Source organism: Dothidotthia symphoricarpi, assembly GCF_010015815.1.
Source record: "Dothidotthia symphoricarpi CBS 119687 unplaced genomic scaffold P153scaffold_7, whole genome shotgun sequence".
In the NCBI taxonomy this organism is placed as follows: domain Eukaryota; kingdom Fungi; phylum Ascomycota; class Dothideomycetes; order Pleosporales; family Dothidotthiaceae; genus Dothidotthia; species Dothidotthia symphoricarpi.
Genome location: NW_022985014.1, coordinates 697,010 through 722,640, shown reverse-complemented (window position 1 = coordinate 722,640; position 25,631 = coordinate 697,010). Strand labels below are relative to the sequence as shown.

Sequence of the window (25,631 nt, the reverse complement as noted above, 5' to 3'; positions counted from 1 at the left end):
GGCAAGGGAGGCGGGCTGGCCGGGGAATTGAAGCTTCGACAGACAGTCAAACCGTCAAGAATTCGCGACTGACGTTCATGCACAGCTCCCGCAAAGTTATGGGCACGGACCAGCTTGGCGGGCGCACTTTGGCTGGACGACTGCAAAAGGTATGACTGGAAACGCTTTGACCCCATCTCCATCAAGCCCGCCGACACGACACTTCAACTTTTTTTCTTTCGCTCTCTGTTCGACCTTTCCCAAATTTTGCAATCATGGCCGAGGCTCAAGTCCCTAAAGACGTGCCAAACAGCGCCGTGGCTGCGACCATTGATCTTCTCAAGCCCCAGGAAGCTCAGTCCAAGACGCTCAAGATCGAAAACACCGACAAGCGAGATACGTTGATCGAGGCCGAAAAGCGCTATCAGAAAGAGTGGGAAGCGCAGGGCGTGTTCCACCCAGACGCACCATCGCTTGAGGAGGAGCCCTTCGAGACCTCGCCCGACCAGTTGCACGAGAAGTACCCAAAATGGTTTGGTAACTTTGCCTACCCCTACATGAACGGGACTCTCCACGCTGGCCATGGATTCACCGCATCGAAAGTCGAGTTCACTGCTGGGTTTCAGAGGATGATCGGGAAGCGGGCCCTGTTTCCTCTGGGGTACCACGTGACGGGCATGCCCATCAAAGTGAGCTACTTTGAGACCACTGCACACACAACGGCCTTACTAACGATATAGGCATGTGCAGACAAGCTTGTACGAGAAGTTGAGCAATTTGGCAAGACGTTTGAGCGATGCCCTGTAGAGGACGTCATCGACGGCACTGTGTCAGAGCCACCAGCGCCCACTCAGGCTGAGACAAAGACCGACATGTCCAAGTTCAAGGCGACAAAGGGCAAGGCAGCTGCCAAGACCGTCAAGACCAAGTACCAGTTCCAGATTATGCTAGCGCAGGGCATTCCGGTCGAGGAGATCCACAAGTTCGCTGACCCATACCACTGGATCGAGTACTTCCCCCCACTAGCAAAGCGGGATCTCACCAACTTCGGCGCTCGGATAGACTGGCGACGACAGTTTGTCACGACTGACGCCAACCCTTACTACGACTCTTTTGTTGCATGGCAAATGCGCAAGCTCCTCGACCTAAAGAAGATTATCTTCGCAAAGCGATACACCATCTACAGCCCCAAAGATGGTCAGGCTTGCATGGACCACGACAGGCAGTCTGGTGAAGGTGTCGGTGTTCAAGAGTACACTGCCCTGAAGATGAAGGTTGTGCAATGGTCGGATTCGGCGAAGAAGATTCTGGAGGGGAAGCTCCCTGAAGGCGCGAACGCCTACTTCATCCCAGCTACGCTGCGTCCTGAGACTATGTATGGGCAGACCTCATGTTTTGTGGGCCCGACCATCGAGTATGGCATCTTCAAGTCCTCGGAATCAGAATACTTCGTCTGCAGCCAGCGTGCGGCACGCAATATGAGCTACCAGCCTGGCACATCGTTTGACTGGGGCGAGTTCCCGCAGGTCGCCAGCTTTGCAGGCAAAGATGTCGTCGGTACGATCGTCAACGCTCCTCTCTCCGTCCACAAAGACGTCTACATCCTCCCCATGGAGACAGTAAAGGACACCAAGGGTACCGCAGTCGTCACTTGCGTCCCCTCCGACTCGCCAGATGACTATATTACGTCGTTTGATCTGGATAAGAAAGCCGAATATTACGGTATCCAGAAAGAGTGGGTCAAATTCGACAACATTCTGCCTATCATCGATACTCCCACCTATGGCAACCTCACCGCGAAGAAACTGGTTGAAGAACTCAAGATTCAGTCGCCAAAGGACTCGGCTAAGCTCGCGGAGGCAAAGGAGAAGGCGTACAAGGAGGGCTTCTACAAGGGAAAGATAATCTACGGTGACTTTAGTGGAAAGTCTGTCGAGGAGGCCAAGACTCTCGTCCGAAAGCAGTTGATCGACGCTGGTCACGCTTTTGCTTATGCTGAGCCTGACGGCAAAGTCATGAGCCGCAGTGGCGATGATTGTGTTGCAGCTCTGCTCGACCAATGGTATATGAACTACGGCACCGCAGACAAGGGTGGAGATGATGAGTGGGCTCAACAAGTCCGGGCTCACATCGAAGGTGACCTTAACCTTTACTACCCTGAGGCCAAGAACCAGTTCTTGCAGGTCATAAACTGGCTCGGTAACTGGGCTTGCGCCCGCTCTTACGGTCTCGGAACGAAGGTACCATGGGACCCGTCCGTCATGGTGGAGAGTCTGTCGGATTCCACCATCTATCAGGCGTATTACTCGTTCGCACACTTGTTGCACAAGGATCTGTTCGGAAAGGAGGTTGGGCCTCTTGGAATTCAGCACGGACAGTTGACTGATGATGTTTGGGACTACGCTCTAGGCCGTCGCGATCGTACTGATCTGCCTCAATCAGATATTCCTCAGAAGGCTCTGGAGACAATGAGGCGACACTTCGACTACTGGTACCCGCTCGACATGCGAACCAGTGGCAAGGATCTCATCCAGAACCATCTGACTTTCAACCTCTACGTTCATACCGCCATGTTCCCGAAAGAGAACTGGCCACGTAGTTTCCGTGTAAACGGACATCTCCTCCTCAACGGTGAGAAGATGAGCAAGTCTACTGGTAACTTCCTGACAATCAACGGCGCTGTGGAGAAGTTTGGTGCGGACGCCACACGTATTGCCCTTGCCGACGCAGGAGACGACATGAACGATGCCAACTTCGAAGAGACTGTCGCGAACGCCAGTATTTTGAAGCTATACGAGCTCCGCAAGGTGTGCGAGGAGTTGATTCGCGACAAGGTCATCATTTCAGATGTGACAAAGTACGCAGAGACCAAGGCTAGCGAGCGGATCAGGAATGCAGATGTCATCCAGCGCCAGAGTGGAAGCGAGCGTTTCCTGTTCGACGACATGTTTGACAACGAGATGAACAGCCTGGTTGCGGAGACATACCAGCACTACTCTGCAACAATGTACAAGGCTGCTCTGAAGTCAGGCTTCCACGACTTCACCTCTGCGCGAGACTTCTACCGTGAGGCCACAAAGGCTGCCGGACTCGGTATGCACGAGGATCTCGTCAAGAAGTTCACCGAGCTGCAGGCGCTCATGCTGGCTCCCATTGCGCCGCATTGGTCAGAATACATCTGGCTCGAGGTTCTCGGAAAGCCCGAGACCATCCAAAAGGCGCAGTGGCCGAAGATCCCAGAGCCCAACGCGTCACTCACAGCAGCGCGCGAGTTTGTCCGCCAGACGCAATCGAACATCACATCTGCAGAAGGCGCGGCAATCAAGAGGATGTCCAAGGGCAAGGCTGCAAACTTCGACCCGAAGAAGGAGAAGAAAATCACTATCTTCGTGGCGCAGGAGTGGCCCGCCTGGCAAACAAAGTAAGCCAATCCCCCCTTTTTTACTCCAGGCAGCGCAGAGTACTGACAAATGTAGGTACATCGACATGATCTGCACCTCATACCCCAACCTCGACATCAAGGCGCTCAGCAAGCAAATCGACAAATCAGAATCGAAGAAAGCCATGCCCTTTATCAACGGCCTCAAGCGCCGTCTCGACAACGGCGAGGCTCAGGACGTCGTGCTCAACCGTGAACTCGCCTTCGACGAGCTCGCCACGCTGCGGGCCATGATTCCGGGACTGAAGGCCGTGGTGCAAAAGTGCGTTGACGTGGAGATTGTATCTGTTGCGGAGGGCGGAAAGGAGGGCACTATGATTAGTGAGGACGGGAGTAAGGGGGCTGTGAAGACGGAGTTGCCGCCCAGCGCGGCGAGTGCGGAGCCAGGGTTGCCGAGCTTTGCGTTTGAGAATGTGGAGGGCTTGGCTGTGCGGTAGGGGGCTCTTGGTGTGTATGTATGATGATGAAAAGTCTCATGATTGATTGATCGATGGATGAATGGATGGATTGATAGATGAACGACTAGATATCAAAACAAGAAGAAATTGTATTCGATTTCGACCACAGGGTATGAAGACTTCCATTCGATCCATCCAAAACAGTCAAGCCAATTCCAATCTAATCCACTCCACTCTAATCCAACACATAACAAAGAAGAAGACGAAAAAAAACTCCAAGCTCATGGGTATCCAACGCGTGCCCGATTTGTATTCAATTCGATTCGATTTCAATTCAGCGACACGATAACACAGAAACGAAAACAAAATAGGAGCGAAGAGAAGCAAGGAAGAATCAAGAACAAAGGGGAAAAAACAAAAATATTCCACCATCATCATGATAGTATGGAGATCGTCAAATCGTCAGGTAAGGCGGCCTTCCTATTACAAATGCACAGTCTTTGCTCGCGAGCTCGTTCGTAGACGAGTGGGTACTGGTAATCCAAATTGGGGTGGAGAAATGAATGTGACGACGGTACACTCCCACTATATCCAAGAGTCGTGGGTAGGTTGTATGTGTGTGTGTGTCTAGTGGTCGAAGAGCGAGGCGCCAAAAGCGTCGAGGGCCTCTCCGAATGAGGCCCAGAAGCTGGGTTTCTGGCGCATGACGAGGATTTTGCGAGTGCGAGTGGGAGGGGTGGAGGGGGGCGAGGTCTGGGTGCTGAATTCGCGCATTGTGGGCTTCTCCTCCTCCTGCTCCTCCTTCTTCTTCTCGACTTCGTTGTCTGCGTCTTTCCAGTATGCAAGGTCTTCTTGGTCGGCGGGCTTGTCGGCGTGCTCCTCTTCATCTTCGCCTTGGATGGTGTGCGCGTCTTCCTCGTGCTGTGGGTCATCGTCGACGACGACTGCGTTCTTGACGCCCTGCTCGACAAACTTCATCTGGTGACGCAGCTCCTCGATGACTTCCTGCTGGATCGTGTTGAGGGACTTGACCTCTTCCATGCGCTGCTGGAGATCCCTGATGTACTTAGCCACGGCTTTCACATACCGCCCGACTTTAGCCACGTACTCTTTGTCGACGCGTGCAGCATCGTCCAAGCGCGCAGCCTCCGGGCTGTCAAAGGTACCGCTCAGGGTGTGCTTTGGGAAGGGGCGCGGGCACGGGCTCTCGGCGGCGGAGGTGGAGAGGTGGCTGGCCATGGCTTCGAACTGGCCGACAATGTACTCCATCTGGTCGTGCGTGGGACGGCGCGTCTGGATCAGGTGCTCGAACTGCGAGATGCAGGCCGACAGGGCGGTCTGGACGGGCGAGGCGTCGTAGGGCAGGTCGGCGTCGTCATGGTCCTCGTGCCACGGGATGGGCGACAGCGGCGTGGAGCAGCGGGTGCGCAGGATCTGCGAGCTGTCGGGCGTGAAGGGGTTCGAGGTGGGCGTGTAGGGGGTGGAGCTGTGGGAGCGCAGGACCTGCGAGCTGTCGGGCGTGAAGGGATAGCGTGGCGCGTGGTCGCTGAAGGCGCGCTTGGGCGTGAAGGGCGCGGGTTCCCTCGTCTTTGCGCGCGACGACTCGGTCGACGAGTCGTAGCGGCGGCTGCGCAGGCTGACGCGCGACGACACGCTCGAGGGGCGGAAGGGGTCGGAGAAGTAGTCGGAGCGCGCGTCGTCGCGGTCCATCTCCGAGGGCGGCGTCCACGGGCGCGCATAGCGGGTGTCCATGGCGGCGTCCATACTGTGTGTGTGCGTGGCTGCTGGTCGCGGTCGCGGGGTGGGGAGCTGCCCTGGTGATGCGCGACGGGATGGGAAGGAGCAGGTGGGTGCGACAGAGGGAAAAGTCGGTAAAAGATAGCCGTGCGAGCTGCCACTGCGCTGGCTGTCTGTGATGTGTCTAGCGCCCAGCAAGTGGGTCTCCCAGCCCGCCAGTTGGACGTCCCCGCCAAAACTCACATGGCGGAAGGCTGCGGCGTCCGATTGGCCACGCGCGCGACCGAATAAACTGCTGACGGCCACCAGCCAGGACGTGCCACTGTGTCTGTCGCTCTGTCGCCATACAAGCCCTCCACGCACACACGCCCAGGCCCTGCATCGCTGCCACGCTCGAAAACGCACACAAATGCCGTCACATGTAAGTCCCTGCGCCGCCCCATCCCGAGGCCAATTGAGCGACCCCAGGCTGAGCGCATGACGTGCAATAGCTCGGCATCCAGCCGTCGCTCGACACGATACGCGAGGTTCTGGCTGCAGCAGCCGCCTCGCCCAACCCGCCGAACCTCGTCCCCGTCTTCTCCTCCATCTCCGCCGAGTTCCTGACCCCGTCGAGCATATACCTCAAGATTTCTGCAAAGTGAGTCATTCCAGGCTTGGGACACGAACAGCGCGGGGAGAGCTGCAGAGTGTGTGGGGGGCGTGTATGGACACATGAAAGTGGAGACGTGTAAACGTGTAGACGTGTAGAAGGGCACAAGAACGGAGACATGTATAAATATAGAAAGGGACACCAGGAATGGTTGGGATACGGCTTCCGCCACTACGAGCGCAATGTGGGGTGAGGCGGATGCTGACAGGCTGGAACAGGTCAAAGTCAAACCTGTCGTTCCTCTTCGAGAGCGCTGCCACGACAGAGACGATTGGGCGATATAGCTTTGTTGGAGCAGGTCAGGCACGCCAGGTCAAATTTATGTGCGCCAACTGACGGTTGGTAGACCCTCGCAAGGTCATCAAGACCGGCCCCGGCCATGGCGAAGCGACCGACCCCCTCCCTCTCCTCGAGAAGGAGCTCGCCAAGAGCAGAGTCGCGACCGTGCCGTCGATACAGCTACCTCCCATGACCGGCGGCGCAGTTGGATACGTGGGCTACGACTGTGTCAAGTACTTCGAGCCCAAGACACGACGTGATGACGTGAAGGACATCCTCGGTGTGCCAGAAAGCCTCTTCATGCTCTTCGACACGATTGTGGCATTGGACCATTTCGCCCAGGTGGTCAAAGTCATCACATACCTCAAGGTGCCAGAAAGTCTCGACGACCTGGAGCAGGCATACAACGAGGCCAAGGCTACACTGAAAACATATATGACAGTCTTAAAAGATAAAGACATCCCCATGCCAGAACAGGGGCCCGTCCAACTAGGGAACGAGTACACGTCGAATATTGGCCAGGAGGGTTACGAAAACCACGTGAAGAAGCTCAAGGAGCACATCAGCGTGGGCGACATCATCCAAGCAGTGCCGTCACAACGCTTTGCTCGCCCTACCTCACTGCACCCGTTCAACATCTATCGAAACCTCCGCAACGTCAATCCGTCGCCGTACCTCTTCTATGTCGATTGCAAAGACTTCCAGATTGTCGGTGCAAGCCCAGAGCTGCTGGTCAAAGAGGATCAAGGCAGAATCATCACACATCCCATCGCAGGTACTGTCAAGAGAGGCAAGACATTACAGGAAGATGCAGCCCTGGCTGACGAGCTTTCAAACTCGCTCAAAGATCGGGCGGAGCACGTGCGTATGCCCTGTGCAGACAGACCTACGTCAAGTAGTGAAGCTTACACTCCACTCTAGGTCATGTTGGTGGACCTTGCGCGGAATGACGTAAATCGTGTTTGCGACCCACTCACTACACGGGTAGACAAACTCATGGTTGTGCAAAAGGTAAAAAGACCTCGTCATAGCTCCGATCAGATCACCTCACATCGGACGCAATTTGCATGCTAACTTGATTCAGTTCTCGCACGTGCAACACCTGGTCTCGGAAGTGTCAGGGGTGTTGCGACCTGGCAAAACGCGATTCGATGCTTTTCGATCCATATTTCCCGCCGGTAGGTAGTGCACGGCCGACTGTGGATTGTCGCTGAAAGTAACAGGAACGGTGAGCGGTGCACCGAAAGTGCGCGCAATGGAACTCATTGCTGAGCTGGAGAGGGAGAAACGCGGTGTGTATGCTGGCGCGGTAGGCTACTTTGGATATGGCAGCGTGGATGGTGACAAGGAGGTGGAAGGCGCCATGGATGTGAGTGTTGTGATGTGCTGTGATTTTCGTTGCTGATCTACGCAGACGTGCATTGCGCTCCGGACCATGCTTGTCAAAGATGGAATCGCCTATCTCCAGGCTGGGGTGAGTGTAGCGATATCTTGCTTTTCGAATTTCGCTAACCAATTGGCGCAGGGTGGTATCGTATTCGACTCGGACCCGTACGACGAATGGATAGAAACGATCAACAAACTAGGTGAGCTCATTTCCTTCTTTGGAGATCATCCACGACTCAGGAGTATGATGTTGACCGCTCGTATGATTAGCCGCGAACACACACTGCATCACCTCAGCCGAAGAGAAGCATCTGGCCGAGCAGACAGGCGGCGAGGCCGACGACGACAACAAACCATAACAGCACGACTACTGGACAGGATGGAGGAAGTGGCAAAGCCGCGCAATCCCTCGCGGGGCTGGTGGACTGCGCCACGCGAGGCTGGTGAGTGGTGGAATCGAAAGGGTCTGGAGCATCGATCGGTCCATGCTCAAGGGCTAACGAACGGCACAAAGGTCGGGCAATCAAAATGAGGACCAGCCACCGTGCGCTCCATAGACGGAGAAATTGCCGCTAGGTAGACATGATAGCAACGGTTGGTTCAAACAAGATTCGATAATTTGGACGTCGTGACCCGTCCCAGTGTTGTGCTCGTGAAGCTGTGCCACAGCACGGGGGGTTGGTCTGCGACGGTGTGAACAAAGGGCAAGTCGGCAGTTGGCGCGTTGGGGTAACAAAGAGGGGAACGGCTCGCGGTGTGCGTTGCGATGACAACTCGGGCGGCGTGCAGATGTGTTGGCCAAAACATGCAGCAGTACGGACCCTCAACGACATCATAGCAAAAACCTTGAAAAACACCACCAGGCACGGAGCACTCGCTACGACAGATTCACTCTGGCGACAACGGATTCACAGTCGCTAAGACTAGCGTGGCTCACCGTGCAAAACCATTGGCCAACGACGGTGCACGTTGCACCTCCCGTTCCTTGAATTCGAGCCAGCGTGCCTGGGCTCCGCGCCGCATCCCTGCCAAGTATTGACGCCCGCAGCCGTCACCAGCCTCCCTAATGCGTTTGTGGAACCTCCCGGCCACGGCCCAAACTTGGCAGGCTCTGCCTTCACCTGCGACCAGCCACGGCAATCTCGACTGTTGACACCTCACGATAAAAGCCGCGCTCGCCCACTTGCTTTTCTCTCCTCACTCCTATCCTCAACCACAACAACATCGGCTTTCCTCACTCTCCTCCCTTCATATCCTATTCCCAGCTTCTACTTCAGCATCTTGCTACCTCCCCCAACAACACCAACCGCAAACATGAAGTCCTTCGCCATCCTCGCTACCTTTGCCGGTGTCGCTGTCGGTCAGCTGAGCTCCTGCGCTGTAAGCACCACCCTCCACTCACTTCATCATGTCAGCAATACTGACTCCTTCTAGCAAACCTGTGTCAACAACATGGACAGCATCGCTACTTCCGAGTTCGGCTGTGCTTCCGGAGACACCTCCTGCCAGTGCGGTACTGCCAACTGGGCCTACGGTGTCCGTGACTGCGCCCAGGAAGCCTGCTCTGGTGCTGAGGCTTCCGCTGCCGTTGCCTACGCTGCCAGCCAGTGCGCCAACGTCGCTGTTTCCGCCTCCGTCACCCCCACTGGCCTTGTCATCCTGACATCGGCTCTTGCCAGCGCCACTGCCAGCGCAGGTGCCGATGCTTCCAGCGTCGTCTCGAGCGTCGGTGCCGATGCCTCCAGCATTGTCTCCAGCGCCGCCAGCGAGGCCTCAAGTGTTGCCGCATCCATCAGCTCCCAGCTGGCCTCCCTCAGCGGTGCGCTTTCGTCTGTGGTTGAGTCTGCCTCGTCTGTTGCTGCGTCTGCTGAGTCGTCTGCTGCATCTGCCATGTCCTCCGTCGCGTAAGTTCTAATCATTCAGTATTCTCAGTCAGGCTCACACTAACATCATACTAGCGCCTCTGCCAGTGGTGCTGCTGCCTCTGCCACCAGCCGTGTCGCCTCTGCCGCCTCATCTGCTGCTTCCGCTGCTGCCTCTGCGACTTCCTCCGCTGGTTTCGCCCCCAAGATGACTGGTCTCCCCGTCCTCGCCGGTGCCGGTTTCGCCGCATGGCTCCTCATCTAAGCAACAGGTCTTCACCCAAGTCCTCGCTTCATGGAGTAATGTGTAAAATGGCCGGTCACCCGGTGGAGATGCGATAGCGAGGGAACTTGGATACCTGGTGCGTGAGTTGGCAGTGAAGGATTGCTTGCACATGTCATGTGCTGATCTGTGGCTGTCTGTTTTTTGTTTTTTTCTTACGAACACGCGGCATAACGATGATGATCCAAATGCTTTTTTTTAATTCACGCGCCCTAGCGTTTTGATACCCCGACAATAAGATTTCGGGAACGGATGGGGCATAAGGACGATGCCAGTAGATAGATAATACCACCTCGATGATAATTCAATCCAATCATAATCTCAACTCTGCTCTTTTGTGATCATCATTCTTGGTCCTCTATCTTGCGGTAAATTCGACTTGCAATGCCATTGAGGCCGCGCGTCGATTTCGATGATACGGTGCGAGACCAGGTTATACACCGATGCACCAAAGACGCCCACGGCGTCAAGATGGAACAGCAGCGTCGGCGCTAATAATTGCATTTCGACTTCGCCATGGTCTTAAATGAAAGGGGATGATGCATAGAAAATAACCTTTCCGAAAAGATGAAGTCGAGTTTAACTATACATAGCCCCACCCCCTAGTCATGCACGTCTCAGCTCTCCCTTCCCTCCCTCCCTCACATCCCCCATTATTCCCCACATGTTTGCTGACGACGGGTCAGCTGCAGACCGACATGGAACAATGCTGATCGCAATCCTTTGGACTCCACTATTCTTTCCATTCCATGATGTAAGATTACACTTGTAGTGATGAGCTGCCGGGGTGTGCGTGTTTGTTTGTGTATTTTGTGCAACTGGGGCTTGTGTGTTTTGGGAAGGATATGCGACATGGTTTGTGTAAGATTAGGGGGGTTATGTCTTACATCATGGGGTTGCGTGATTTTTACTCGATGGTTTGCTGGTGAGGGTGTGCCACACGTCTTATTTTCTGGTTTCGGGGTTTAGGGATTTGATCTGAGGGTGTTTGCGCGTTGTCTGTCTTGTGTTGTGTTGTGGGGGTTTTTCAAAAGTAGCTTTGCAGAGAGATAGAGAGGGTAGACGGGTTTCGTCTATTGTGTCTTTTCCTCCTCCTCTTTGAGCGTGTTTGTAGGTAGCAAATCCAAGGCATCGGCTAATAATGCGCGCTAGGGAATTTATTTTCTCCTCACTTGCGTGTTTGTTTGAGGTTGCGCGGTTCAGTTTCTGATTATGGCCTTGTATAGCTACCCACTCGCTTCTGCACCGCGCGCTTCGAGTCCAACTTCACTACTGCATATCATACATGCAACGGCTGGATGCTGTGGATAGGCTGCTCATGCTGAGTTGAGGGATTATGTATAGCGCCTTGAGCGTAGATGGGTTGCTTGTCTGATATCACGCACAGCCGTTGATATGTCGATCGAGGGATCCGGGGGAAATTTGCTGTAGTGGAACTTCTCTCTGGAGAAAACCACTGATGTCACATACGGCTGACGATGGGGTTTGATGATAGAGCGCGTCCGGCTGTAAAGTTGGATGCGAGTGCTTGTGAAGACGTCCCAGGACCTGCACTCTCGAGCAATCTGGCGGCTTACAACTTGAGATGAGAGCCTCACATATCACGGTGGGATTAAGTCATTGTTTGTTGAAAGTCTTTCAAGATAGAGATGGACATTATTTTAGTAAATCCTCAGCGTATTCAAGCTCATATAGAATAATCGGCTTGAATTCCCAAGTCAGTATCAGAGCTAAAATCCAAGCCTTTTACACAAAGTGACTATGAGTGAGAGTACGAAGTAACAGTAATAGAAATAGAGAATCAAAGCCGAGTGGTTATCTCCTAGCGGCTATCTACTCAATGTACTAATGCTTGCACCCGTATTAAAAAAACCCAGGCAGCCGTTGATTGAAGTTTAGTTTCTCCAACTTCGGGTCATGAAAACTATCTGATAGACCTAACACATGCTTGAAGTGTAGTTCGGCGTACATTAGGGCCTTGGTAATGTTTTTCTAACATCTAATCACTCCGCCTTGCACCATACTTTGGAATCTCAACTGTCAGTTCGCATTATATACCAACCCTTCCCAATTTAGAAAGCGGTACAGGGTGTGCGGTATATGTCCTTAGTAGGTTAGAAAGGTTGTTCTTACGCATATTAGCTTCAGTATCAGGTATCGCCCCACCGAATCGAAGTTTGGCTGCACTGATTGGTACTTGCCACGATATATGCCTCAAACTTCGACGTATCTATCATTTTGTATGACCTGTGACAGATTTTGAAACCAAAAGTGATTGTATCTATGTTGGAGCAACGAAAACCTTGACAGAAGATAGGAAAATTATCTTCATCAACCTACATTGACACAAACAACAGTCGTTGCTAAGTTGCACAAAATCTTGAAGAAGTGGAAAACATGATACGATCAGCGTTTGATGAGATCGTTTCTAATCTGAATAATTACATTGGTGCACGTAAGAATCTATCGGTGAAGACCCTTGAATATTCCTGAACTTATTCAACTATCTAGGCGTAAACATAGCAGAAGGGTCCAGCAAGTGTGCTCATAGCGTCGGCATTGGTGATGTTTGGGAACTCCATAAAGTCCCCAAAACCCAAATTGTCCTCGAGGGTACCGTTGCGGCTTGGCGGCCTGTTCAAAAAGGTGATGGTGCCTTCAAGGGCGTTTTGCCTGTTCTTGATATCCTGATTCTGCCAAATCCACCACACTCGATCGACCATGGCATGGTGGAAGAAGAAGGCTGGGTCAGATGGCGAGTTGAACAAATCGGTTCCGGCGTCTCCGCCAACAGTGTAGTGCCCTCCGCTGTGAACACCAAGGAGCCCACCAGCAAAATCCCCCTGCATTGTGTTCTGGAAATCCAGGACATTGTTGCTACCTTTGATGAGGGAGACGATCTCCTCATCACGAGCCGCATGTGCGGCCTGTTTGTTGAGGTCTCGGGCAAGGCAGCGCGGATTGTAGCCTAACCCGTCGGCTTGGGGATTCGGGGGAAGACCCTGCATGAAGGTTTTCAAAGGCCCCAGGTGAACAGTCCAACTGAGGGTGTTAGTATCTATCTTATGGATATGAAACGACCTTGAGACGGGAAGATCATGGGCCAGGGAGTTTATCACTTACTCTTTCAGTGGCCCATTCTCAACGCAGCCACCGCCCGAACCAGGTTCAAGGTGTATGAAGCAACGAGCCTGATCAGGCACGCAGGAAAAGTTCCTTCCAGCAACATATGCGCCATTTCCAGAGATACTCGTGTCGCTTCCGTCAAGCAGTGGCGATTTTGTTGGATCCTTAGCCCACCATGCCCAGTTCCAGTAAGGCTGGTAGCCCTTGTAACCACACTCATCGCGTAGCGCTTGCTCATAAGACCATACGAAATAGCGGTGCCACGCGAGGAAGTTTGCCTACAAACGGTCAATCAGGACCATTCCCATTAATATGCTCTGTAGTACATACCGTTCCATGAACCTCGTAGGTCTGAATAATGTGTGTTACCACGAAATCGTCATATCGGTTTTTTGCTCCTGAAGCAATCGCGGATGGAGTCTTCGCTGGCTTGCTGTGCAGGCACTTGATGGCGTCGATATAATTCAACTTCTCGGATCTCAGTAAGAGCGACCTAAACATGGTGAGCGGGAGAGATGTAGTGATATGGGTAGACTTCGTACCATTCCCGTCGTACAGACAAGTTCTTCGGCGAGCATGTTTTTGGGCTTGGATAACCATTCTGAGCTGTGTAGAGCCCTAAATTGATCATGCCCTGCGCGGCCAATCTGTCATGTTCCGTAAAAGTCGCGGCACTACCGCCAGCCAGAGCGGCCGTGAGTATACTTGACAAACGCATCTCGAGACAGGAGGATGGTGACACCGGGGAGAAGACAGATCAATCGATATATCTAACAGTTCTTGCTGTATGCAAAGAAGATGGGCCGCCTTGCTGTGTTATAACGTCGAAGAGAACAGGGTCTTATACTTCAATGGCTAGCCTCGTAGCGATTGTGGCGATAGTAGCCAAGTGGGTGTCAATAGGATGGGCCCACAAGATGGAGTGATGTGACGAGTCAGTATGCGTTGGTCTCTGACCGTATGCTCGCATGTTCTCTCGCCAGAGACACACCGCTGTACGCCTGTCAAGACGAAAGTTGGCATGGAAGTACGATATCCAAACGTTTTGGCCGTACCCAGGCAGACACAGTTTGCGACGATGTATGTAGAAAATGCTGGACATACAGACAGCAGCGTTGCCCCCGGCAGACCTAGAAAATCTTGTATCAAGAACCCCTCGTCCTATTTTGCGCTGAAACTGTGGACCAAAACCCGGTTGAGGTACAAGGATCAAATCCTCGAGACGAGCTCGTATCTATGCTATCGGACTTCAGATGCGAATTCGGAATGACCCGTCAGACGTAGACCTGGATTTTTTACTAAAATCAAGGAATGAGAGGTTGTAAGTGGTGCGGTAATATTTTCCCTCGATCCCCCGTATGGGTCGTTGTGCCACAAAGATGCAGAAGGATCAAATCGAGAGCTGGATACCCTTACAAATAGTTATGCATCTTTCTGGAGGACGTTCAAATATACCTGGTCCTGGTCTTAGATTAAGGGCCTCGAAAGTAGGTAGATGCACGTCTCCACGTGATAAGGCGCGCTCGCGATAGCAGTACCATATGGTCCAGTATATCGGTGGTCTGGAGCTGAAGTAAGCTGATTAGAGTTCAACCGCAATGAACAAGTACTCATGAACCAGGCAAACAAGTCAAAAAGAGCGAATTTCAAAGTCGTATGTTTGTGAACCCGAGGATGGGTTCTGCAGATTGAGGTTGCATGACCATTCACAAAAACGGGTCGCTGAAAATCAAACCACGTATCCTTGTTGGGTAGTACAATATCATCGTTCGGACGACAATGTATGTTGGTGGCGAAGTTCAGGATGGAGTAAGTTCATCGGTGATCTGTGCGTTCTTGACACGATTGCCGCTTCCCGGCTGTGTCACCCTCATTCTCCAATCACAACTACAACGAATCCTATACCTGGCTCTCGGCAGATCCTTTGACCAAGGGGGTTTTCTTGGCTCTCATGATTTTAATTATCTTGCGCTGCTGGGGAACCACGGTGTGGAGGCGCGCGGAAGAGAGGTAGGTACCCGGTCAGAGCAAAATGTCAGTCGATTCGTTGAAACGACGTTTGTACGCGAGATAAAATGGGTACTGTCGCTGTAGTTACTCTGTACCGTAAGGGCGAAGTATTCCAGAATTCCGGGGAGAGATGAACAGTACCAATATCGATGTGAGAGTGGAAACCTACGCCTCTCATCGCAGTCACCATCAGACTGAGATAGGATGAAGACCGGTGGTTCCCAAACTTTGCTGTTAGGAGGATTCGCTCAAACCTGGATACAGCACAGGGCCATGTCATAACACAAATAATAGCTACCGCACTTTCTCCAGGAGATTATATAGACAACCTGCCTGGAGCATTTTGCCTGCAGTAAGTACACTGCTGTTTCCGATGTATGTGGCTTGTCTTTGATACCTGGCAATATGGCTGCTACTACTGTCACGACGGATGTGACGAATCTTACACCGGAAGACATTGCCTTTACCAACGCTCCAACTCTTATGTCACAGTCTGGCACAATCTTTGCATTTTCTGCCGCAATTGTACTCTTACGTATGTACGTGCGACTCGCAATGCTCAAGGCGTTTGGGAAGGATGACTGGTTCATGCTGATTGCCATGGTAAGTCAGACATCAGACGCTCACTGGCTGTTGATCGCCTGACTTGTAATAACATACGACTTATCTACGTGTCTAGATCATGTCGACCACGACCTTTGTGGCATACGCCCTACAAGTTAACTTTGGTCTTGGAAAACACATAGCTGTCATTCAGATGGACAAAGCCTCACACCGAAGCTTTTTGAGACTTCGTCAAGTGCATCAAATTACTGTTGGAATCGGTCTGACCATGGTCAAAATATCTATCTGCTTCTTTCTGTTACGTCTGGTAACGAGGAAGGCATACACTTGGTTTTTACGTGGTTTGATTGTTTTCCTGGTCCTCTTCGTCGTCGCATGTACTGGAACCTTGGGTACGTACCACGAATCGTCATGAGAATTTGTGCTAATGTTTGAGCAGTATGTCGCAAACCCCAACATGGTCAGCCTGTATTCATGTCTAGTCTCTAGATCAGATTAATTGCTTACTAGCAATTTGCATCCAGATATTTCAATGTGTACCAGTCAAGGCTGCCTGGGACACAAGACTCCGTCCACCACCCCTAGGGACCGGAACTGCACAATGCTTTACCCCACAGACCTTCACCCAGATCGGCTTGTTCAACACGGGTAAGCAGATTTTCCGATACACTTGACTGAGAGTAATGCTCACCCTCTTCCAGTCATCAACATCGCCACCGACTTCATTCTGGCCCTCCTGCCCGTCCCCCTTATCTGGCAGTTACAGATCAACCTCCGTACGCGCGTCTCCCTCATCTTTGTGCTATCCCTCGGACTCCTCGCCGCAGTCGCCGGCATCATCAAATCCGTAAAACAGCTGAACTTCCTCTCCAGCCCTGATCGCTACGTCCACGACACATTTATGATATGGATGTTAGCAGAATTCAACCTCGGAATTATTGCGTCCTCCTTACCAACCTTGAGACCTCTCTTCGGCAGATTCCTAGACGCCGCGCGAGGCATCAAAAGTGCGCCAACCGATGGTTCAGGCTTCCACGAACCGAACGCGCAAGGCTATCATAAACAAGACGACGAGTCCCACAGGAGCATACCGCTGAAGAATTATAAAGGAAGAACTGAGGTTAGGATATCTTCAAACCTTCCTCCTGACAAGGCACATAGGGATGTGTGGGGCAATGAGCAGGCGAAAAATAGCGACGACAGCATTCTCCCATTGCACGATATTGAAGATAGGTCCAATGGCATCGTCGTGACCAGACAGGTGCGGGTTGATTGAGAAAGGTCGGTAGTTTGTCTCGAGGAGGTATGCGGGAAGAATAGGAGCTTGTTGAAATATATTTACATGCTCTACACAGACGAACGCTCCCCAAGCTAGGTCAAATCTGGCTGGAGACCAGAACTACTCGACATTCAACTGGGAGTTGGATAGTAGGGACACAACGAAAAGAAATACAGAAGGAACAGCAAGAACCCCTTTTCATCCATCTACCCTTCCTGATCTCGATCACAGGACGCGTGTTCACGAAGTGATGTCGTTTCCAGTGTATTGGAATGTGCAACGTTTGGCAGTGGCAAATCTTGTTCCTTCCGGCAACGATGGCCAGGTTTCATCACTGCATGAGTCTGTGACTATGTTGCCATTCAATCGTACACCACTACTGACAACCCGTTTTCCACCCAGCATATGCATATCACCACAACGTGAGAGTAGTTCATCGCACATACAACGCTAATCATTGCTCTCCATTCCCCCATACAACGCGTACGAAACCCATCCTTCTCACACCCTACCCCACTTCGCCTCGCCTCGCCTCGACGCGAACCCGACCTTTGGACCGCAAACATTAAACACACGAGTAAGGTAGGTAAGTAGATATATAGACAGGACACCAATAGTCCAAAACATCACCTCACCACCCAAACACCTCAACCTCCAACCCCAGCTCGCTCATCGCGCCGCTCAAAACACGCTTCTGCAGCGCTGCAACTGTATTCGCGACTTCCGCTGACAGCGACGGAGGCCCACAAGCTATCGTGATCAGTCAGTCCATATATTCACTCTTCACTCTCCACTGAAATAAGGGGGGAAATACTCACCTATAACCACAGCGCGCTCGCCGCCAACACACCGCTCAACCACATGCCTCACAACAGGGCGACAGTAATGCACCTTAACACCGCCATCCTTCTCCTCTCGACCCGCAGACGCAAAAACATCCGCTTCGCCGCCGTGTCGTCGGAGTACCGGCCGCGGCCGCTCAGGCAGAGGAAGTGACAGTCCCCGCCCATCGCCAACCCGTCCAAACACCACCTCGCCCATCGGACTAAGCGGCGAGATCGGTCCAGCCTCCACCACCAGCGGGCTTGCGCAAAGACGCTCAGCAGTCCGCGTAACATACACATCGACCGCGAGCGTGCACGCGCTTCCCCGCACATCGCGCATAGCAGCACTGAGGTCGCGCTCGATCCAGGACAGCCACGCGACGTCGCGGACGAGCCAGATGAGGTGGAGGGTGCGTGTTCTGCATGTTGGGGCGCGGCGTGCGAGGTCGAGGATGTGCGGGAGGCAGGCTGTTATGCCTGTTCCGCCTGCGATGCAGAGGATGGTGTCGTAGATGGTGTGGTAGGGGCGGTGGTGTGTGCCGTGGGATCCGTCGATGATGGTGCGTAGGGGAGTAGGAGGGGGGTTGTTTGTGATGAGATGGGGTGTAGGGGTGGTGAGGTTGGGGGTGGATTCGAGCTCTTCCATTGTGATGGTGTTGGACTTGTCTTCGATCGAGAGGCATGGTTTCTCCAAATCAGACGCCGAGCTCGTCGATACGCCCGAGTCACCACTGCAAGGAGGCGAGTCTAGATTCCCTTCCCCGCTCTCATGTTCATCGCCTAACTTCTTCGTGAAGCCCCCTCGTCTCCGGACGAGAAACACCATCTCCTGCACCGCACCATCTCCACATCCCTCAGATATAGGAATATTAGCAATGGAAAACGGATGGTTCTGAAGCAGGGCCAGACGCGGTATGCGGAGAAACACGTGCTGGCCTGGTTTCCAAGTAAACGACCTGGGCACTTGGATAGCAACCCGCGTAGTGAGGCCGGGGAGATGCTTCACCGTAGTTGGAAAACCGGCGAGCGTGGCAAACGATCTGAGATTACGATGTCGCTGGAAAAGGCGTATCAAGTTGGATACGACGAGGATGGCGAGCGTGGCGTAGATATACCCCGGCTGCGATGTGAAAATTAGCACTTGCATATGACGTTGACCTCATCGTGGTAATTAAAACACTTACACACAGATTCCCATGCGCATGCCAGAAGAACACAGAAACATACGCCACCCCCAGAAAGACATGGCAGTACTTAAACGCCTCATAAAAGCGCCTCCTCACCCCCGGCAAAGACGCAACAGTCAGTCCAAACACAACGCCATACAGCGCCGTGCCACTAAGTTCCCGCGCCCGATTCGCATACAATTTATCCAGCATACTCCATCCGCCGTCCCTCACAGGAGCAATAAGGTGTGGAACCTAAAAGCACAACACCCCATATGTCAGCATTCCGTCCCCTACATCCATTTCCATACTCAATGACAAAAGTCCAGGTTTCCAACTCACCGTATGAGCAGTCCCCAGCCCAAAAACCGCCCACGCAACCCCCCTATGCCAAACATTCAACCTCTCGTACCCGATCCCCGTGCACGCCGTAACGACGTTAACTTTCCCCGCCAGCGCGACCGTGAGCGGCGTGAGCGCGGAGATCATCATAGCGCAGCGGACGCTGAGCGGGGGGGAGCCGAAGCGGAATCTCACGCGGAGAAGGCGGTGCGCAGGCCATGGTAGGATGAGGATGAACAGCATACCCAAGGCGAAGAGAGCAAGGGTGCCGTAGCTGGTTTGTTGGAGGCCTAGGGCCCGTGAGAGATGGTTGGTTGGGCGGCGGTAGGTGTAGAAGCGTAGGCGGGCGGTGAGGCGGTCGGTGGTGGAGGGGCGGGGCTTGCGGGGCAGGGGGTGCGGGTCGTGCAGGAGGTGGGAGATGTGGATGGATGTGAAGAGGAGGAGCCAGACGGTGTAGAAGGCTACGGTCCAGTAGCTGTAGTCTAGGAGGCCTAGGAGGGGTGTTTTGAGCTCGTCGGCTGCGTAGCCGTCGCGGAAGGCTTTGCAGGCTGGGGTGACGCAGTAGGGGCTTGTGATGGGGAGGTTTTCGAGGGGGAGGTTGTCTGGTGGTGTGGATCTGCGATGGAGGGTTAGTGGGTTTCGAGTGTGACGACGGAGAGGGTTGTAGTGAAGTGTTGATTACAACGACTTACCCCGGCCAACCCGTTGGAGCGTACAATCGCAGACCTGGCGGCATCCCGTGAAAGAGTATGGTCCAGGATATACACCTAAGTAGCAACGAGCGCAGAAAGACAGGGGAGATTGATAATCGACGCCGGCCAGACTTGACGATCGTCGAAAGAGAGCAGTACTTATCAGGGACAACCAACCTCATGCATCACCATGTCATCCGACATCTCAACTCTTCCCACAACCGGTCTACACCTACTCAAACTTCATTTCGAAGGATATTGCACCACGCTGTCCTTATTGCCGACCCACAGACGCAGCATCGTGGAAGCCATGCGAGCACCAGCCAGTCCCAACAGTGGACAGATGGTGTGGGTAGATGCTCGATCTCTGCAATCAAATTGATAGCGTTGCTGCCTCACCAGATAGAGACATGATATACATCAAGCAGGAGTTTTTCGTGTCAGTCCTCACGCTGAAGACGATGGTAAGTCGTCAATATCCGGATATTGGGCGTCCCGGCCCCTTAGCGCCGGCGAGGACGCCTCCCGCCTGGGTGGTTGTATGCCTCCATCAACAGTGTAAAATCACGTGGTACCGTCAAGGTAGTGGAGTAGGTTGGAGAGAAGTCAATGCAGTGACTTGGGGGTGATTGCAGCGTTGTAGTACGGTACTGTTCACCTCAATTCAGCAAATATCTCACGATAACAATGCATGTCGACCAAAGAGCAAGAACCCTTTCTCACGTTGTTGCAATCGAAAGAAGAGAAAAAATATCGTCGAGCATCACAGCCCAAACCTCGCAGCCGAATCTGGAAGTATTAGCGAACACGCGAGATTGTCAAAGTCAGCCTCGTTGACATCAAAACCAATATCTTAATCTACCTAACACACCATCTACATTTTTAATCATCTATTTCTTAACGACATACAAGTCAACATATTCATCAATGTCCATGTTATCAAGCGTCTTGGCATCCTCAGCCAAAGAGACAAGCTTGTCAACGCGGTCGGCCGGGAAGTGCGGGCCGAGATGCCTCTTGAACTTCTTAAGGATCTCAGGCTTCGCCTCCTCGCGTCGCAATCGGTGGCCGAGAGGAGCCTCGACGACCTCCTCTTCTAGAACGGTGCCGTCTTTGAGGGTCACGGTCAGGGCGTTGGAGATGGTGCGCTTCTCGGGGTCGTGGTAGTCCTTTGTGAATTGTGGGTCCTCGACACAGCTGATACGCTGGCGGAGGGACTCGACGAGGGCTGATTGAGCGGCCTCGCTGTCATCGGGGTAGTCGGTGGCCTCGAGACGGTTGAACACGAACATGGTGGAAACCATGTACTGGGGTGTATTGTCAGTTGCATGTGATGTGCGTGCTAGGAGTGAATCTTACCTGAACGCAGTGGTCACGGTCAGCAAAGTTGTCCATGGGCTTGAACTGTTTGTCGATGATGCGGATGCAGGCCTCGTGCGTTCGGTTGACGACGCCCTGGATATCCTCGGCACTCTTGCCCATGGCCTTGAGCTTCTTGTTCAGGCGCTGGGCAGCTTCGACGGCGGTCTGAGAGTGGAACTCGGCTGTGTTGACATTAATACAAATCTCACAAGATACATCAATTTCAAGACTCACCAGGGTAAGAGACCTTGAAGAGCACGTTCTCCATGACGTAGCTGCCGTAGCCCCGCTGGAAGGTGAAGGGCTTGCCGCCAAAGTTGACATCGTAGAAGCCCCAGGTGGGCGCAGACAGCACGGTGGGCAGACCCTGCTCGCCCTTGAGCACCTTGAGGACGAGGTTGACAGCAGTCTGGCAAGCATCACCGGCAGCCCACGACTTGCGCGACATGGTGTTGGGCGTATGCCTGTAGGTGCGCATGGACTGGCCATCGACAAAGGCCTGCGAGATGGCAGCACGGGTCTGCGCCTCGTCAAGGCCCATCATCTTGGAGACAACGGCGGTCGAGGCAAGCTTGACCAGAATGACGTGGTCCAGGCCGACCTTGTTGAACGAGTTCTCAAGCGCCATGCAGCCCTGGATCTCGTGGGCGCGGATCATGGCCTCGAGGATGTCGCGGACCTTGAAGATCTTGCCGTTGCCCAGGTTGCCGCCGGCCTTGTTGGTGCGGGTGATCCAGTCGGCGACGGCGAGGATGGCGCCCAGGTTGTCCGAGGGGTGGCCCCACTCAGCGGCCAGCCAGCAGTCGTTGAAGTCGAGCCAGCGGATCATGGCGCCGATGTTGAAGGCGCCGTTGACGGGGTCGAGCTGGTAGTCTGTGCCGGGCACCTTTGTGCCATTGGGGACCGTGGTGCCCTCGACGACGGGGCCGAGGATGTTCCTGCACTGCTTGAACTGCAGGCCCTCGAGCCCGCAGCCGAGCGTGTCGACAAAGACCCAGCGGGCCGTGTCGTACTAGACAAGCGCAACGTTAGCCATGGCCGCAATGGAGAAGGGCAGCAGCCGTACCGCCAGCTCCGAGTCAATGGCCGTGTTGTGGATGTAGCTCGCAATGTCCTTGATCTCGGGGTCGTACTCGCGCGTGCTGGGCACAATGGGCGCGCCGCTCTTGAGGGAGGCCATGGCGGAGAAGGGGGCTCGCCGTGTCGCAAGGGGGCTCGTGGGGGCGCTTCGCAGGGCAATGGGGCGCACCGCTCTGCTGAGGACGCTGGACCGCTGGCGGAGGGAGCGAGAGGCTGTGCTGCACAGGGTGCGACTGAAGGCCGACATGCTTGTATTAGCGCTGCCGTTTCCCGACCACGTCAATGCAGCTCGGGCAGAAAGGGACGGTCGTACTGCGCGTGTTCTGAGGGCCTGTAGCCTTTTGTGAGGGAAGATTTCGACGACGCTCGGCCTGCAATATTCGGGACCACCTCAACCGCCCTCAGCCGAGGAAGCGAGTACGCTCGATATACGCGTCTGCGGATCCCTCGCCCCGAGTCTCGACCTGCACACGATGCAGTCTGCCATGCCCATCTCACAGCAGGGTCTTGCAGTTGAGAGCTCGTACGTGAGAGACTGCCTCTACATCATGTCTCACGTCTGCAGTTGTTGCACTCCCCATATGCCGCTCGTCCTGATGGCTCGGAGTTACCCCGCCAAACCGCGGACGCTAACAATCTCGGTGGCCCTGAACTCAAGTTGCCGACTGAGCCGCCTAGCATGCAGGCTATTTCACCACGTGCACGACTTTATCATGTACACGATAACCACAGAGTAGTTGAGTTCGAGTTTACTTCGATAACAAACAGCTTTTGTGTACGAAGTAAGTAGACAATACCACTCAAAACAACCCAACACACGTCCCACAAACACCCCTCGACGGGCAATCATACCCCCTCTTCGAACTCCCCAACCATCCCCTCCCCCACCTGATCCTCTCATCCTGTCTATACCCACCCAACACACCCCTCCTCCCACACTCCACCACCCCATCCTTCACCTCCCCAATCCCATACCCAACCGCAACCAGCAGCGCCACCTCGAGATACACATCCGCGAGCTTCAAACTCGCCCCGTGGCCCCACTCAACCAGCTCGTCATCGTACACGCTCGGCGCAAAGATGTAGCTCCAGCAGTGTCGTGACGAAGATGCAGCCGCGCAGAAGCGTCTCGTAAGGTCGGTGTTGCGTGCTGGGGAAGGCGAGGCGGAGCGGGACAGGCAGCCGGCGATTGCGACGCAGTTCTTGATGCGGGATGTCATTAGGGTCTGGGTTGTGCTTCTAGGTAGCAACGAGGAGTTGAAGAGGGCGGATGCGAGGAGGGCGTTGCGCCATGTCAGGTCTTGCCTTGGGTTCTGGATGGGGATTGTGCTGCGGAGGAACGAGCGGTAGGGGAGCTGGGGGAGTGTGAGGTTTCGGTCCAGTGCGTGGCATATCTCCTTGTCGAAGACGCCTGCTCGGTTGGTCAGTTTATACTCTATCCCCTGTTTTGGAGGAAGAGAAGATGGGCTTACGGCACACGAATCTTCGTTTCAGGAGGGTTTGGAACTGCGCGTTTGGATGGCGTGACGAGGCGAGGTGTTGCACGACTGCATGTTCGACGATGAGACTCCACAGCTCGGTTGGTAATGCGTTGATACCGTCGAGCGGAGATGCTTCGTAATGCTCTTCTACTGCACCTTCGTCGTCTTCGCTCACTCTTCTCCCATTTCTCTTCTCATCCTCATCTCCCCCTCGCCTTCGCACAACCACCATCCCCGCATAACCAACACAAAACCCCGCCGTAAACAAAGCAACAATCTGCCCATACGAAAAGCAGCACAAGTAAAACATCTTCACAGCGTCAAGTCAACCATCTGATCACGTCGAAGCGAGCAGAGTACTTCATTTCCCGCGGCAAATGCATCAAAGCGGCGCAGCACAGCCTAATCGGAAAGGTCTCTTCATTCTGCAGCCTAATATATGCGCATGTGCGTTTTCTGAAGGACGACATGGATGCTCTGCAGTTTGCACAAGGTTTCGGAGCCACCCGCTGATCCCGTCATGAAAAGGGCAGTTTCGTCGGCCCACTGGATCCCGTGGCGACATTCTGGTGGTGACACTCGTACGTTTGTGTGTCCAATCTTGTAGCAGGGGTAGGTAAGGGAAGAAGGTTGTATTCCTGTGGGATCGACCGATTCCAGTGCTGTGGGTTGAATGACGTAGTGATTGTGTTTTGAGTAGCATGCGCGTGTGTCCAGTTCAAGGACGATGATTTCATTCATGTGGCGGTTGGTTGTGCAGCGTCTGGTGCCAAGGATAAACTGGTATCACGACGGACGTGGGCGCTGATGAACAAGTGCGATCAACACCTACCTACAGCTGGAACGTCTTGAGTGCGATCAGAGAAGACATGCGGGATAAACAGGACGAGACGATACCACATTACCCGGTAGGAACGAATCCTGTGCTCCTAGAGGCACAGTTGTGTGCCTCACTCCAACACCTGCGCTGTTATCCGTCCTCTGTGTCGAGGATGGGTGCCCGCGTCTAATCTCACCCTTGTTCCCAGCTTATGCATGCATGCAGCATGCCGTTGTTGGCAATGAGCTGGAAATGCGATAAAGTCAATCCTCGCCTTTTGGTGTGGGTCAGTAACCCAGCGGCATGGAATCCTTCGGCCCTTCTCGCTCGGTTGCTGCGCTTTTTCATTGACTTCTTGTCTTATCAACACTTTCGGAGACCGACGAAGACATACCCCGGACTCTCATGTTGCATCTGGTGTTCTGGTATGCCGCAGTACTTGCGTGAATCCATCGCCTGGGCGAGGGAATGCTGTTTCGTACTGTAGGATAGCAGTATTCGCACATCTCGTAGATGAGTTCGGTGAGTAGCGAGAGAAGGCCCGCATCTCAAAGCGCCGAAACGAGCTTGAGTACTCCAAAGCGACGTGATAGGACGGCCTTTCGGCTGTTCGCGTCAGGCAGAGTGTTGGTGTGTCGCTCCAGAAGTGCGATTGGGGTAACTTGGAGATGACGCTAGTGCATGATGAAGAATACAGTCTGCACAACGAATACTGTACCACCGGGTGTCGCGACGATTTTCCCAATCACGTGCAACAGCATCTCTACTTTAACAGTAAATCACAGAATTTAAGCTTCGCGAATAATGTACAGGTTGATATAATACGGTCTAAAGCATATAAACAGCTACATAGAATGTATTTGCTGTAAT

The 25,631-nt window shown here is 53.6% G+C and overlaps 10 protein-coding genes across 10 annotated transcripts in view; 4 read left to right on the top strand and 6 right to left on the bottom strand.

Moving 5' to 3' along the window:
• Positions 1 to 254: 254 nt before the first annotated feature.
• P153DRAFT_287104 (leucyl-tRNA synthetase) lies at positions 255 to 3,855 on the top strand (the record flags this gene model as incomplete). The annotated part of the gene is made up of 3 exons (XM_033663508.1): positions 255 to 668; positions 720 to 3,400; positions 3,456 to 3,855. 3 exons carry the CDS (start codon positions 255 to 257, stop codon positions 3,853 to 3,855), a joined length of 3,495 nt encoding a protein of 1,164 aa, XP_033525335.1.
• A 588-nt stretch (positions 3,856 to 4,443) lies between these two features.
• On the bottom strand, positions 4,444 to 5,935 carry P153DRAFT_355749 (uncharacterized protein; the record flags this gene model as incomplete). The annotated part of the gene is made up of 2 exons (XM_033666593.1): positions 4,444 to 5,726; positions 5,797 to 5,935. 2 exons carry the CDS (start codon positions 5,933 to 5,935, stop codon positions 4,444 to 4,446), a joined length of 1,422 nt encoding a protein of 473 aa, XP_033525334.1.
• Positions 5,862 to 8,335, top strand: P153DRAFT_365572 (anthranilate synthase-like protein component I). The gene is made up of 10 exons (XM_033667845.1): positions 5,862 to 5,974; positions 6,045 to 6,193; positions 6,424 to 6,503; positions 6,552 to 7,345; positions 7,406 to 7,495; positions 7,569 to 7,662; positions 7,708 to 7,853; positions 7,899 to 7,958; positions 8,010 to 8,070; positions 8,141 to 8,335. The coding sequence occupies exons 1-10, from the start codon at positions 5,963 to 5,965 to the stop codon at positions 8,227 to 8,229; spliced, it is 1,575 nt and encodes a 524-aa protein (XP_033525333.1). The 5' UTR covers positions 5,862 to 5,962; the 3' UTR covers positions 8,230 to 8,335.
• An 849-nt stretch (positions 8,336 to 9,184) lies between these two features.
• On the top strand, positions 9,185 to 9,997 carry P153DRAFT_374769 (uncharacterized protein; the record flags this gene model as incomplete). Its single annotated transcript, XM_033669536.1, has 3 exons — positions 9,185 to 9,250; positions 9,305 to 9,774; positions 9,829 to 9,997. The coding sequence occupies 3 exons, from the start codon at positions 9,185 to 9,187 to the stop codon at positions 9,995 to 9,997; spliced, it is 705 nt and encodes a 234-aa protein (XP_033525332.1).
• A 2,525-nt stretch (positions 9,998 to 12,522) lies between these two features.
• On the bottom strand, positions 12,523 to 13,859 carry P153DRAFT_384159 (Di-copper centre-containing protein; the record flags this gene model as incomplete). The annotated part of the gene is made up of 4 exons (XM_033670317.1): positions 12,523 to 13,057; positions 13,139 to 13,419; positions 13,472 to 13,634; positions 13,684 to 13,859. 4 exons carry the CDS (start codon positions 13,857 to 13,859, stop codon positions 12,523 to 12,525), a joined length of 1,155 nt encoding a protein of 384 aa, XP_033525331.1.
• A 1,697-nt stretch (positions 13,860 to 15,556) lies between these two features.
• On the top strand, positions 15,557 to 16,991 carry P153DRAFT_384158 (uncharacterized protein; the record flags this gene model as incomplete). The annotated part of the gene is made up of 5 exons (XM_033670316.1): positions 15,557 to 15,754; positions 15,831 to 16,107; positions 16,155 to 16,175; positions 16,226 to 16,363; positions 16,417 to 16,991. 5 exons carry the CDS (start codon positions 15,557 to 15,559, stop codon positions 16,989 to 16,991), a joined length of 1,209 nt encoding a protein of 402 aa, XP_033525330.1.
• Positions 16,992 to 17,625: 634 nt separating this feature from the next.
• On the bottom strand, positions 17,626 to 20,200 carry P153DRAFT_430222 (uncharacterized protein; the record flags this gene model as incomplete). Its single annotated transcript, XM_033672826.1, has 5 exons — positions 17,626 to 17,744; positions 17,813 to 18,938; positions 19,003 to 19,239; positions 19,327 to 19,942; positions 20,019 to 20,200. The coding sequence occupies 5 exons, from the start codon at positions 20,198 to 20,200 to the stop codon at positions 17,626 to 17,628; spliced, it is 2,280 nt and encodes a 759-aa protein (XP_033525329.1).
• A 692-nt stretch (positions 20,201 to 20,892) lies between these two features.
• P153DRAFT_336999 (2-methylcitrate dehydratase-like protein) lies at positions 20,893 to 22,784 on the bottom strand. The gene is made up of 4 exons (XM_033665729.1): positions 22,447 to 22,784; positions 21,615 to 22,392; positions 21,378 to 21,562; positions 20,893 to 21,325 (listed from the first exon to the last, which is right to left on the bottom strand). The coding sequence occupies exons 1-4, from the start codon at positions 22,705 to 22,707 to the stop codon at positions 20,909 to 20,911; spliced, it is 1,641 nt and encodes a 546-aa protein (XP_033525328.1). The 5' UTR covers positions 22,708 to 22,784; the 3' UTR covers positions 20,893 to 20,908.
• Positions 22,785 to 22,861: 77 nt separating this feature from the next.
• Positions 22,862 to 24,251, bottom strand: P153DRAFT_384156 (uncharacterized protein; the record flags this gene model as incomplete). The annotated part of the gene is made up of 3 exons (XM_033670315.1): positions 22,862 to 22,924; positions 23,420 to 23,871; positions 23,933 to 24,251. The coding sequence occupies 3 exons, from the start codon at positions 24,249 to 24,251 to the stop codon at positions 22,862 to 22,864; spliced, it is 834 nt and encodes a 277-aa protein (XP_033525327.1).
• Positions 24,252 to 24,799: 548 nt separating this feature from the next.
• P153DRAFT_355741 (WH1-domain-containing protein) overlaps positions 24,800 to 25,631 on the bottom strand; it is a gene marked incomplete at both ends in the record, with an annotated part of 3,598 nt that continues 2,766 nt past the window's right edge. Inside the window, 2 exons of the mRNA XM_033666592.1 lie at positions 24,800 to 24,969; positions 25,156 to 25,242. Of these exons, the coding sequence (XP_033525326.1) occupies positions 24,800 to 24,969; positions 25,156 to 25,242 (257 nt within the window). The remainder of the gene's footprint in view (positions 24,970 to 25,155; positions 25,243 to 25,631) is intronic.